The sequence below is a fragment of the Euprymna scolopes genome, chromosome 12 (assembly GCF_053919585.1).
Source record: "Euprymna scolopes isolate OS-2025 chromosome 12, ASM5391958v1, whole genome shotgun sequence".
NCBI lineage: Eukaryota > Metazoa > Mollusca > Cephalopoda > Sepiida > Sepiolidae > Euprymna > Euprymna scolopes.
The window spans coordinates 11,978,747-11,993,673 of NC_136493.1; the positions used below are offsets into that span (position 1 = coordinate 11,978,747).

At 33.2% G+C, this 14,927-nt stretch overlaps 1 protein-coding gene across 1 annotated transcript in view; it reads right to left on the bottom strand.

The window, feature by feature from the left end:
• The window catches only part of LOC145291189 (putative sodium-coupled neutral amino acid transporter 11), a 252,395-nt gene that overhangs the window by 31,343 nt on the left and 206,125 nt on the right, over positions 1 to 14,927 (bottom strand). Inside the window, exons 7-9 of the mRNA XM_080136768.1 lie at positions 13,679 to 13,788; positions 10,064 to 10,143; positions 3,210 to 3,280 (exon numbers count right to left, since the gene is read on the bottom strand). Coding sequence (XP_079992894.1) covers positions 3,210 to 3,280; positions 10,064 to 10,143; positions 13,679 to 13,788 — 261 coding nt within the window. The remainder of the gene's footprint in view (positions 1 to 3,209; positions 3,281 to 10,063; positions 10,144 to 13,678; positions 13,789 to 14,927) is intronic.

Below are 14,927 nucleotides of genomic sequence, written 5' to 3' on the forward strand. Positions count from 1 at the left end.
ATATAGCACTCTAATTGTAGTTGTTACCATTTAAGCTATTGCCAGATGGCTAAGAAATAGTTAAGAATGAATACACTTTAACGTATAAATGTATATATTTATACATGCATACAAATAACATGTTTAGGAACTTGAGGATATGTTGAGCGAAAGCTAACCAACATACTGCGACTTTGTTGTACGAACATAGAAGAAAAAAACTTACGCCTGCCAAGTTCCAATTTAAAAACATTTTTACTCCTTAGCAGCTATTTTTACCAGCTAAAAATCCAGAAAACAATGATCCACAAAAATATGCAATCGTTTGATCTGCTTCACTCTGCTCTGCGACATTGCATCTCGGAGGAGATGCACTTTGAAAAAATGGAGACAGACAGACAAGCACACAGACATAGTGAGTTTTATACATTAGATTTTGTTTTACTCTTACCCTCAAAGTTCATTGCTGTAATTGTAGCTAGGCGAGTTCTTGCTGTAAATGTCTTTGAGGGAGGTAGGCCAAAGATTGGAGCTCTGTCAAACACCTAATATGATCATAAAAATATGGTGTTTTGTAACAAATGAACATTTCATTGTTTTTTAATTTTTTTTTATTTACAAAGGAATCACCAGTTATCAAAGCTCAGAGGCCACTCAAGGGTAAGAGTTAATGAGTGTACAGTAGTCAATGGGAAAATGTTGTACTAATCGTTAGTAGTGGAAATTTTGTAAATTGGATTACTTAAGGGGATAGCTCATCAAGAACTTGTTTACATTGGACTTGAAGATGACGATATTTTATATCTTTTTCATTCTTTTCTGGACTCATTTCATGTAATTCGATGTCGGTACTCATCCAAATCCCTGTCCGGTACGAAAACAAGAACCACTAAAATTGTTATATAAGGGAGGGAGAAGAAAAGGATTTGACTTGGACACTTTACTTGAGGGATACTGGTACCCTGGTGATGACGTGTCCATTTTACTAATGAAGAGAAGAAGTTTACGACGATGAGAGAGAGAGATATTACGTGTGTTAAGAGACGAGAGAATGGGACCCAAGATCCCTTAAACCGTTTGTCTAGTCGTTAGGACGCTTGTTGTGTATTTATGTGTTTGAATTAAAGAAGATTCATACCTGGTTCTGCTGCTCTGGGAGAGTCTTCATCTGGGTGGAGCTCTCTTGCTGTTTTCGCCAGAATACACAAGATGAAGACAGATGTTGGGTTTTCAACCTTTTATTCTCCCAGGCATGATCTGCAGATGCCGCCATCGATGGTCTCCACTGTGGGTACCTACCACGTCCCACGTCTGGGGCGCGCATCTCCCCCCTTACTTAGGAGAGAACCATTTTAGACTTCTGCTCGGCTCGGCATTTTCTGAGAGATTCAACGTTTCACCAACCTTGCCACGTAGCATCACATGACATCCGGTTAGATGAAACGTCACTTCCTGCAACGTGGATTAACTACAAAAATATCTCTCTGACCTCCTCCCACCCTCTCCCTCTCTCTCTCTCGATCTACTATCTAATAGAGACACAGAGAGAGAAGATAGAGAGAGAGTATGAAAGAGCCAGAGAGAGAGAGAGAGAGGAGAGATGCTCTTTAACAAAATGTGCGATTATACAAACTGCTTTTAATGGTCAAACTCTAGATTCATCATGACTTTGTCAATGTTTTGTTTGCCCATCTTTTTTATCTCAACACTATTTGACTTGGCACGCTACTTGCACCCACGAGTCACGGTTAGTCCCATTCCTTTCCACCCAATACTGCCTGGTGCCAGTAGCTGTAGCAAAAACAGATCTTGCTAGTCAGCAGACCAATCTAAGCCAGACTGGGCTCACACAGCACAACCGCACATTCACTGCGTGTACGAACACCATTAGCCCTAATCTTGTCTTTGATTTATTGACAATCAACCATTTTGTGTTTAGCATAACTCCATTTGAAAATCCACAGCTGGCAATATGCGATTTGATTGAAAATAAATTTCCAGATTGAGGAGAAATATTAAAAAAAAATATCCACCATAATTAGAAATGCCATTGTTTTGAAAGCTTCAATTAAATTTCCTAATTTGAGTATTCATTTATTTTTTTATTTATTTATTTATTTTTTTGCTGACTGTTATCCTCATCTTCATTGTTGTTGTTTTACCATATTACTCAGGATTCCTATCTCATCACGGTTAATCACCTTACGAACCCAAGAACTCTATGAAACAAGAACAACTATGAAGGTGAGTATAACAGTCAGCAAAAGAAATAAATAATAAATAATAAATAAAAAAAATCAATACTCAAATTATGAAGCCTCATCTCAAAGGAATCCAAAAATTAAAATAATAAATAAAATAGTCTAATAGTTTTCTTTCTAGTGAAGTAGTTAATTCTAAGTTAAGGAGGAGTTGATTAGAGCCAGAAGAGTGATGCAATCCTCTACACGTATGTCAGATTTGATCCAAATTCAAGTAATGCTGCCACATCTATGGTGGTGCTGCTCAGAGAAATTTTTTGTGTCTTGACATTGTACAAAATCGACTTTGCAATCTAGTGGGAGATGATCTCTTCTCTGCAACCCTTTTCTCATAGAAAAGACATTGCTAGTCTCTCTCTCTCTCTCTCTCTCTCTCTCTCTCTCTCTCTCTCTCTACTCTATCACTATTAGGCGCCTGATTGAGTTTCGATCCCGGTCTCTCTCTCCATAAAACTTTTTCAGCAAGAACTCGTCTTCCTAACAACACTGTAAAGAACTTTCCTTTACTTTTGTGCACCTAAAATCAAACAGAATTTCCATGAACAGAGTTTCTTTCTAAAATTTTCCACCTGCCTTCCTTTTCGATTAGTTTCGCTTTTATACGAAAAAGCTGAACAAACATGCGAGAAGAAGGAATAACGTGAATTTTTTAAAAATTAATGTAAATAAATGTAGATAAGACGTCCGTTTGCAAATCGTAGATATTATGATCTAGGGTGTATATAGAAAGTTGTCAAAAATATTAACCCTCTCGAGAATCCCAGCGAAAAAAGCCTTTAATGGACATATAAAAAAGTGCGTGGCCGTTTTGCCTTTTATATATATAGATTAAAATTAAGTCTAGAGTTTTTGCTTGTGGCAGATGTTGTATAGAAAAGCCTGTATCCCTCTGCTCATGGTCAAAAGAAATAATGCTGATATTTGAACATGAATTTAAAAAAAAAATGACGAGTGGAAAGAAAGACTCACCAAAGGATATTATTCCTAGGGCATCTGTAAAATGTCCATTTGCAAATGACCAAGCATATGGTGTGGCGGGACTGAAATAAAGAAAGATTTATTATTTGGCATCATGATGATCATCAAGAATCTCAACAAGGGAGATAATCGAGAAGATATGATGACCACCAAAAAGGGAAATATGCTAACCAAAAGCATAGTTTACCAGGCAACAATATTTGCAAAAGAAAACCCGAATAACAAGAAATATTACGTAGGTATTACTTCCTTAGATTTCAAAACTCGATATTATGATCACAAAAGTACAGTCAATAATAAAAAACACTGTATGAAAACAACGCTAGCAAACAAATACTGGGAACTCAAGGAAAGCGGACGTTCGCCGGTAGTCGAATGGAAAATAGTAAGACAAGCAAACACATGTAGAGACCTAGACGATCCATGTAGATTATGCCTTCACGAAAAATTTGCTATCCTATACTTTAAAGAATTTCAACATCTATTAAACTGTAGGAGAGAAATAGCGAACAATTGTGTTCACAAGATAAAATTTGCTCTAGGATAGAGATACAAAATAATTTTAAAACTAACAATAACAATAGAAAATAAACAAATAAAATAAATAAATAAATAAACATGCATATACATAAACTATCATACACACATTATATATATATATATATATATATATATATAAATAAACTAACATAAAAAAAACTTAACCTAGATTTAAAACAGGTCAAGACACTAGATATCTACGCTAAATAGCAAACACAAAGGAACAGGTCAACCGGAGGTCAAATGAGCCTTTGTTCTGTAAGTGCCTGCTCATTGGCTGATTAGGAAGGGTGCGGTGGATGCTAGAAAATTGATTGGCTAACAAAAAACTCAATAGAAGATGCGTATATAAAAAACGTGAGACAACCACAAAATTCACGCATAAGCCTGAAGAATCCTAGAGTGAATGAAACGCGGAATATTCAGTGTAGCTTAATCGCCATATATATTTTATAACTTACTAATTAGCTATACCTACGTATTGAGCACTGTTGAAGTAAATACTTAAAGTTTATGCATAAATTTATACTTTCGTATATTAATTTATGTGAGTAAATGAAGTAGCTATAGTTCACTGCTCACAGGAGAGATATTGCCAATCTTTCCCTACTGTATTGTTATTGCCATGGATTTTGTATTATTTGTATCAACTAGAGTGTTATTTGTACAATGTTTCACGATGAGGACAGAAGTGCAATAAATCCAAATAATACAAACGATTTATCACACATATAGACTTTGACAAACAATTCCCAAGTTCAACCAAATACACCTGAAGAAGGTCAGAGGTTTTTTTTTTTAAATTTTTATTTTATTTTATTTTTTTACATTTTCAAGGCACATTGCCACTTTGGTGTAGGGGGCTACTATCAGGGGCAGCAACTACTGGGGTACTATGTAGGGATTTGGGCAGCAAGATGTCGGTTCACGTTGCACTTGAACTTCTGCATGTCAGTACAGTTAGGGAAGCAGGAACCTGGAATGGAATTCCAGAGTCTGGAGAAGAAACTACTGGAGTAGAAAGATATTTTACATCTAGGGATCTCTACTGTGTTGGAGTGGGATTTAGCTGCCTGTCGGGTTTGTCGAGGGTGTTTACGTCGTGGGGGCACAAGTGTCTGCAGTTCGTCAGAGCATTCACCATTAAAATACTTGTAGAACAAGCAGAGTTTCGTCGATGGGACAGAGGCTGAGGCTTAGATGCCAGTTCAGGGCCTATCAGATTGGCGACTCTTTTTTGAACCTTGTCTAAGAGCGAGAGACTAGTAGCAGATGCACCAGCCCAAATGTGACAACAATACTCCATACATAGGCGAATGGTGGCCTTATAGAGGTACAGGATACTTTCAGGTATCAGTAGTTTTCTAGCACGGTAGAGAAAGCCAACCTTTTTTGCAGCGGCCCTGGCAATGTTTTCAATATAATTGTTCAAGCTCATGTTTCCTGTGAACGTTAGGCCAAGCAGTTTGAAAGATGTACTCTCAGACAGGGAGTCACTGGCCATTGCTATTGGTGGCAGAGAAGGTTTCTTGTAATTATTGAAGGAAACCAGTTTAGCCTTGGCAGCATTGAATGTGACCATCCATTTATGTCCCCATTCCACTACAGATTGGAGGTCATCCTCTAGTGTTTTTACCATTTCTTTAGATGTGTGTTCATTTGTTTTCCTGTCATGCCTGTTATAGAGTGTAGTGTCATCAGCATATATACCCATCTCAGAGGCAGTTTTGTCGGGGAGGTCATTAATAAATATCAGGAACAATAGAGGTCCAAGAATAGACCCCTGAGGCACTCCCGCATTTATATCACACTGTTTAGATGTTCAACCGTCGAGGACAACCTGGATTTTTCTCTTGTCTAAGAAGGATTCAATTATGCTAAGTATTCTACCAGTGATACCATATGATTTAATTTTCCTGAAGAGGCCCTTGTGTCATACCCTGTCAAAAGCCTTAGATATATCTAGAGCTACCGCTCCACCTTCCCCCGCTTTGTCCAGTGAATGGTATATACGTTCAGAGATTACAGTGAGGATGTCAGCTGTGGAACAGGCTTGTCTAGCATCTGTAAGGTGCCGGACTAGAGCATGGTTAATTATGGTCTCAAATATTTTGGCAAAAAGTGGGAGGAGGCTAATGAGGTGATAATTTGATGGGTGAGTTCTTTCGCCAGAATTCTTGAATACTGGTGCCATAGAAGAAGTTTTTCAACAGTCCGGAAAGCAGGATTCATTAAGGCATTTGTTGTAGAGTTTGGAGAGAACTGGAGCTACTTCAGCTGAGCACTTTTTTAATAGCACAGCTGGGATGAGATCAGGTCCACATGCTTTTGAAGTGTCAAGATTTTTTATGATAGCATGTACCTGAGCAGGGGTGATTTTTAGATCGCCTAGCATGGCGTCTGTCCGCAAAGGAAAGTCAGGGAGGGGGTGGTTGGAAGGATCCAGTGTGGAGTTAGAGGCAAACCGGCTGGCAAGCATATTAGCCTTGTTGGTTGCTGAGCAAACAACCTCGTGATTGTTGGTTAGCAAGGGAATTGTTGATTGCCCATTATTTACTACACTGTTGTAGATTTTCCAGAAGTCACGATTTCCTAATTTTTGTGCTTTGATGCGTTTTTTAGTGGTTTCAGTAAATTCTCTCTTGGCTGTCGCTATTTCTTTCTTAACATTATTTCTAGCTTCTATATACTTCTGTTTGTTTGAACTGGACTTATGTCAGTTAAATCTGTGGTATGCATGCTGCCTTTGAGCAATGGCAGTTGCGCAAGTCGAAGTCAACCATTGGGGAGAGTGGGGTTTGCTATAAAATTTCCGTATGGGAACATGTGCTTCCATTGCTGTTTTGAATCATTCAGCAGGAAGAGAAAAAATATTTCCCCATGGGGCATCTCTGATAAGATCTCTGATGGCTTCCGAGTCAGCCTTTTTATATCTCGTTGTTTTGAGCACTGGCTCTTCAGTTTTGGGTCTAGAATTTAGGGCGATTTCTACCATTATCACTGCATGGTCAACGTTCCCGAGTGGGCTGTCAGCATTTGTTGTACAATCCTCGGGAACTGTAGTCAGAAACAGATCTAGAAGTGATGCTTGTTGTTCTTGTTGGTCAGGAAAACGGGTTGGAAACGTAACCATTTGTGATAGGGAGTGAGATATAGCAAAACTGTGTTGTGCTGCCCACTGCATCTGTGTGAGTAGAGAATCCAAGCCAGTTTTTGTGGTGGACATTAAATTCACCAAATACATGTACTTGTGCGCTAGTGTCGAGGGAGAGTGCTGTGTCTATACTGTCAGAGACTTTGTTTATTATGGTGCAGTCCTGGGTCGAGGGAGAGCGGTAGAGAAAATAAAAGTAGCTAATGTTGTGTTGTATCTTTAGTCTAAAGCACATAAAGGCTTGATTGTCTGTTTCTAGGTCTGTTTCTCTAAGGTACCGGCAGCCAAATTTTTAAAATCGCCTATGGCTAAATTTGATCTTCTCATATAAAAATACACACAAATACAAGAAAAACAAAACAAAAATCATGAAGATATCTTGTTTAGTCTTCAAGTTATGATCATTTTCATATTTGCGAATGTAGTATGAACATGTTTACATTACGACATGGCAACTTTGAAAGCAACTGTAACTTACATCGACCAAAACAAATATGCAGATAAAACTCAAGATGAGAACATTAATCCGATTAATGCAAAAAATCCAACGTCATCTAAAGAATTCCGAATTGTAATTTTATGTCTTAAAAGAATAACAAAAAGTAACGAAAAGTTAAAAAAGGAAAGCAGTAGGAAGAGGTCAAAGGAACAATTTTTTACTAATTTTTTTCAATAAATTAAATTTTTTTACTTATTTTTTCAATAAATTGAATTTTTTTTACTTATTTTTTCTATAAATTCAATTTTTTAATTATTTTTTTCAATAAATTAAATTTTTTTTATTATTTCTTTTCAATACAATTTTTTTTAATTATTTTTTCAATACAATTTTTTATTATTTTTTCAATAAATTCAAAGTTATCACTTAAGAGGGTCTTAAGATCTCAAACAAGATGGAAAAAGTATTGTTTCATCCGTATATTGATTTGTAATAGTCAAAAATAAAGACTGATACTCATTTAACCCTCGTCCTCAAGTGGCGTTTGGGATTTGATAAGTGATTACACCTACACAAAAGAAAAAAATCTTTATATTCGAATAAATTATTTTGAAAGGGATCCTTCTCAACCACATATTGCCATGGCATACAACACCCAACCTAAAAACTCATAAGTCAAACTCTCTGGTTTAACATTCACAGACAACATGAATTGGAACAAATACATTGAGGACATTGTCAAGGTTGCTGCAAAGAAGATAGGCTCCCTCTACAATGCTAGAAAATTACTCACATTATAGTCTCCTATATCTTTACAAAGCAACAATTCTCCCATGCATGGAGTATTGTTGCCACATCTGGGCTGGCACAATCACCACTATTCTCTTCCTCTTAGACAGGGTCAAAAAAAAAAAAAAGAAAAAAAAAGGTCTCTAATCTAATAGGTATCGCAGTATCAACCAAACTCCAATCCCTGTCCCATCACTGCAATGTTGCATCCCTGTGTCTATTTTACAAGTACTTTTATGGAATGCGCTCTGAAGTACTCATAGCAGTTGTAACCCCTCAACATACAGACATGACAGAAAAAAATAGACACAAAGATAAATATTTTTCCTAAGATTGATATGTGAATATTTACATTTACAGATAAGAATAGTGCTGAAAGAACTTAGAGTATCTCATTAAAATTGCAACAACATTGAAGTCTGCCACAAACCAAAGGAGCATCAAGTCCATCAGAATTTATGCAAGGATGAATCATGAGTCAACATGAAGTTGGTCTTAGTCAACGCAAAGTAGCAGGAAGTTTTTCAATACCCATTTCTATTGTTAATTGAGTGATCGTACAATTCAGAAAAAAGGACAAAAAGCCTAAAACCCTCATCCTAGTCACTCTTGGTCCTCTGAAAGAACCTTGCATCTTGTGAAAAGAAAATTTGAAGAGGATCCTTGGTGCAAAGCCTTTGACATTGCAACACAAACTGATGTCAGTCTTAGAACTGCTCTTAGGTATCTTCACAAGCTCGGCTACTATGGCAGAGCTGCGAGAAAGAACCGTCTTCTTTGTCCTGCCAATATCAAGTGGAGAAAAGATTGGGCTACTAGTAAGATGATGAAGAGACCTATGACCTTTTAGACCAATATAATTTTCTCTGATGAGTTACGATTTACATTATTTCCCGACAGTGGAAGTATATGAGTATGGAGACTCCCTCGGCAAGAGTTTGGCTTAAAAGACTGCAAGCAATGTTGAAACATGTGGGTTTATTGTTACAGTATGGGGTGCAATTTGGAGTGCTGATCGCTCAGACCTGGTGGAGTGCAAAGGAAACATCAATTCTGCTAAATTTGTTTCAATATTACATAAGAATATTGGTAGAAGTCCTTCAAGTGGTAAAATGAACCAAGTTGACTCCCTATTTATGGAAGACATAACTCCTTGTCACTCTGTTAGAGCAATACAACATTGGTTTAGCCAAAATGGGATTAATAAACTTCCATGGCCAAGTCAGTCCCCGGATATGAACCCATTTGAAAAACTTTGAGGCATATTAGACCGGAACCTTAACAAAAAAAAAAAAAAAAAAAGAAAAAAAAGGAAGCCATATTCTAAGCCTGAACTTTAAACATTCTTGCGTTAAACGTGGCAAGAAATTCCTCAATATGATATCCGTCAACTGATCATTGCGATGACTACAAGGATTTAGCATTAAAAACAGCAAACAGAATGTCAACCAAGTATTAGTTATAAAATTTGTGACCATTTATTTTTGATTTTGTTCTAAAAATTTTACATTTATAGAAATAAACTATTTCTATGGGTGTCTATTCTTTTCTGTCATGTTTTTGTACTTACTCCTGACTAACCCGACAAGCAACAAAATCCCACCCCTACATTGTTAAGGTCTCTTAATGCCAGAAAGCCTTCTCCTCTAATAATTTGGAATTTCTTTTGTTTTCTGCTTCCATGAGATTGTACTAACATACAGAAGTTTAAATATAATGTGAATAAACATCTCACTGCTGAATTGACTTTACTTGTTGTGGGAAAGCTACTGTCCTTCCTTCCACCACAGACACAACACATAAGGTATGAGATTCACTAGAACGAGTTCTAGAAGAAATAGAAGATGTCGCTTGATTCAATGTTTCTTTGAACATAAAGAAAGTAGATAAAAACAAGATTGGTGACATGATTTTAATACTCACACCTTTGAAACCATGGTTGGTACGCGGATGATGATGACTAGGACCACAAAAAATATCAACAACAAAGCCAAACCAGCCCACTGTGAAACAAAGAAAAAAACAAAAAAAAAACAATTATTGTGAAACAAAGAAAAAAACAAAAAAAACGATTACTGTGAAATGAAAGAAAAAAAACAATTACTGTAAAACAAAGAAAAAACAAAAAACAATTATTGTGAAACAAAGAAGCCAAACACAATTACTGTGAAATAAAAAAGAAACGAAAAACAATTATTGTGAAATGAAAAAGAAACAAAAAACAATTACTGTGAAATGAAAAAGAAACGAAAAACAATTATTGTGAAATGAAAAAGAAACAAAAAACAATTACTGTGAAATGAAAAAGAAACGAAAAACAATTACTGTTAAACAAAGAAGAAACAAAAAACAATTATTGTGAAACAAAGAAAAAAACAATTACTGTGAAACAAAAAAAACAAAAAAACAATTACTGTGAAATGAAAAAGAAACCAAAACAATTATGAAGCGAAAAAGAAACATAAAACAATTACTGTGAAATGATACAGAAACAAAAAACAATTACTATGAAATTATAAAGAAACAAAAAACAATTATTGTGAAACAAAGAAGAAACAAAAAAACAATTATTGTGAAACAAAGAAGAAACAAAAAATAATTACTGTAAAACGAAAAAGAAACAAAAAACAATTACTGTGAAATGATAAAGAAACAAAAAAAACAATTACTGTGAAATGATAAAGAAACAAAAAAAACAATTACTGTGAAATGAAAAAGAAACAAAAAACAATTACTGTGAAATGAAAAAGAAACAAAAAACAATTACTGTGAAATGAAAAAGAAACAAAAAACAATTACTGTGAAATGAAAAAGAAACAAAAAATAATTACTGTGAAATGAAAAAGAAACGAAAAACAATTATTGTGAAATGAAAAAGAAACAAAAACCAATTCCTGTGAAATGAAAAACAAAAAAAACAATTACTGTGAAATGAAAAAGAAACAAAAAACAATTACTGTGAAATGACAAAGAAACAAAAAACAATTACTGTGAAATGAAAAAGAAACAAAAACAATTATTGTGAAATGAAAAAGAAACGAAAAACAATTACTGTGAAATGAAAAAAGACAAAAAAAAAACAATTACTGTGAAATGAAAAACAAAAAAAAAAAACAATTACTGTGAAATGAAAAAGAAACAGAAATCGATTACTGTGAAATGAAAATGAAACAAAAAACAATTACTGTGAAATGAAAAACAAAAAAAAACAATTACTGTGAAATGAAAAAGAAACAAAAAACAATTACTGTGAAATGAAAAAGAAACAAAAAACAATTACTGTGAAATGAAAAAGAAACAAAAAACAATTACTGTGAAATGAAAAAGAAACAAAAAACAATTATTGTGAAATGAAAAAGAAACGAAAAACAATTACTGTGAAATGAAAAACAAAAAAAAACAATTACTTTGAAATGAAAAAGAAACGAAAAACAATTATTGTGAAACAAAGAAGAAACAAAAAACAATTACTGTGAAATGAAAAAGAAACAAAAAAGAATTACTGTGAAATGAAAAAGAAACAAAAAACAATTACTGTGAAATGAAAAAGAAACGAAAAACAATTATTGTGAAATGAAAAAGAAACAAAAAACAATTACTGTGAAATGAAAAAGAAACAAAAAACAATTACTGTGAAATGAAAAAGAAACAAAAAACGATTACTGTGAAATGAAAAAGAAACAAAAAACAATTACTGTGAAATGGAAAAGAAACCAAAAAACAATTACTGTGAAATGGAAAAGAAACAAAAAACAAACAATTACTGTGAAATGAAAAACAAAAAAAACAATTACTGTGAAATGAAAAAGAAACAAAAATCAATTACTGTGAAATGAAAAAGAAACAAAAAACAATTACTGTGAAATGAAAAAGAAACAAAAAACAATTACTCTGAAATGAAAAAGAAACAAAAAACAATTACTGTGAAATGAAAAAGAAACAAAAAACAATTACTGTGAAATGAAAAAGAAGCAAAAAACAATTATTGTGAAATGAAAAAGAAACGAAAACCAATTCCTGTGAAATGAAAAACAAAAAAAAAAACAATTACTGTGAAATTAAAAAGAAGCGAAAAACAATTATTGTGAAACAAAGAAGAAACAAAAAACAATTACTGTGAAATGAAAAAGAAACAAAAAACAATTATTGTGAAATGAAAAAGAAACGAAAACCAATTCCTGTAAAATGAAAAACAGAAAAAAACAATTACTGTGAAATGGAAAAGAAACGAAAAACAATTATTGTAAAACAAAGAAGAAAAAAAAAACAATTACTGTGAAATGAAAAAGAAACAAAAAACAATTATTGTGAAATGAAAAAAAAACAAAAAACAATTCCTGTGAAATGAAAAACAAAAAAAACAATTACTGTGAAATGAAAAAGAAACAAAAAACAATTACTGTGAAATGACAAAGAAACAAAAAACAATTACTGTGAAATGAAAAAGAAACAAAAACAATTATTGTGAAATGAAAAAGAAACGAAAAACAATTACTGTGAAATGAAAAAAGACAAAAAAAAAACAATTACTGTGAAATGAAAAACAAAAAAAAAACAATTACTGTTAAATGAAAAAAAAAAAAAAAAACAATTACTGTGAAATGAAAAAGAAACAAAAATCGATTACTGTGAAATGAAAATGAAACAAAAAACAATTACTGTGAAATGAAAAACAAAAAAAACAATTACTGTGAAATGAAAGAGAAACAAAAAACAATTACTGTGAAATGAAAGAGAAACAAAAAACAATTACTGTGAAATGAAAAAGAAACGAAAAACAATTATTTTGAAATGAAAAAGAAACGAAAAACAATTCCTGTGAAATGAAAAACAAAAAAAAACAATTACTTTGAAATGAAAAAGAAACGAAAAACAATTATTGTGAAACAAAGAAGAAACAAAAAACAATTACTGTGAAATGAAAAAGAAACAAAAAACAATTACTGTGAAATGAAAAAGAAACAAAAAACAATTACTGTGAAATGAAAAAGAAACAAAAAACAATTACTGTGAAATGAAAAAGAAACCAAAAACAATTACTGTGAAATGAAAAAGAAACAAAAAACAATTATTGTGAAATGAAAAAGAAACAAAAAACAATTACTGTGAAATGACAAAGAAACAAAAGAAAAATACTGTGAAATGAAAAAGAAACAAAAACAATTATTGTGAAATGAAAAAGAAACGAAAAACAATTACTGTGAAATGAAAAAAGACAAAAAAAAAACAATTACTGTGAAATGAAAAAAAACAAAAAAACAAACAATTACTGTGAAATGAAAAAAAACAAAAAAAAAACAATTACTGTGAAATGAAAAAAAACAAAAAAACAAACAATTACTGTGAAAGGGAAAAAAGTTTGTTGAGTGTCAAAACTGAAATGGTGATAACTGTCAATACTTTGGATAAAAAAGGTCTTAATATCATAAAAACTACATGAAAAGACGACAAATCAACTTTTTAAAGCTAAGTCTTCAGTTGGTACTCAGTGGGACGTTAACTAAAGATAGGTAGATGGGTAGAAATTTGTGTACTAACCTTGCTAAGCCGGGCAATATTTCTATAAAGGGATAATGGAAGCGTGAAAAGAATGATGGATAATGCGATGACAAATTGCCGGTTCCCAAGCACCATGTACGTGAGTCCCTCTGCAAATATATAGATGCAAACATAAAAACAGTTTTGCACGAGTTTTATGACCCCTCCTCCATCCCTTATGGAGATAATTAATAATGTGGGGAAATTCCACAAAATGAGAAAAATATTCAATCAACTAATATATTTTGATAAAACTGATATTTTTCTGGATAGTACAAACCTTTTTTTGGGGGGGGGGGAGTACAGAAAAGCCAATAACATGCAGTAAATATGAGTTTTTTTTTTTGACATTTCTATGAAAATAATGTCCATTACATTTTAAATGTGGAACTGACCCAAATGAAATGAATTAATAAGTACTTATAAATACACAGAAAGTCATATTGTGCTATGTAGCAATGCCTCCGTTCAGTCTCGAAAGACAAAGGATACCCCCTGTAGGGGCAGCTGCGCGTGTAATTGTGAGGCAAGGGTTGTGCAATCTCCAACCACACCTCTCCTGAATCGGCACTGTTTGAGTCCAGTGGCAAGGAAAAGTCCAGGACGACTGGAAATAATGCCGAGATTAGCGGAGAGCACATACAGCTCCTGGAAGTCCCAAATGGTCACCCATTTTAGTACTGACCAGGTTCAACGTTGCTTAACTTCAGTGATCCAGCAGGAACGAGTGTGTCAACGTGATTATGCTGTACATAATATTGTGCTATAGAGGTCAATGAAAATAATAAAATGACATTGTAAGTGACAATCTTTAATTTATTTTTTCAGTCCATCTCTTGGCAGACAATGTTTTTTTCTCCCCTGTTTCTTTCGAATGTTCCTTTTTTTTTACATAACATTTTGCTGACTTTTTTTGGTGAAGAACCACTGTTAGTCGAAATCACTACAAATTTCTTTTTCACATTATTACAATAATGATCATATATTATTATAATTATATATATTATATATTATTATAATTATATTCAACATGATCATATATTATTATAATTATATATTATATATTATTATATTCAACAATGATTATATATTATTATAATTATATTCAAAAAGTGAAGTTACATTAACAGGAGAGCACTTTCATATTCTTGTTCAAGTGTGCCAGATTGGCCTTTTTAAAACCAAATTTCGTGAATTTGGCCCTTTTTTTTTTTTTTTTGAGGCGGTTTGGCCTTCAAAAATTGTATTT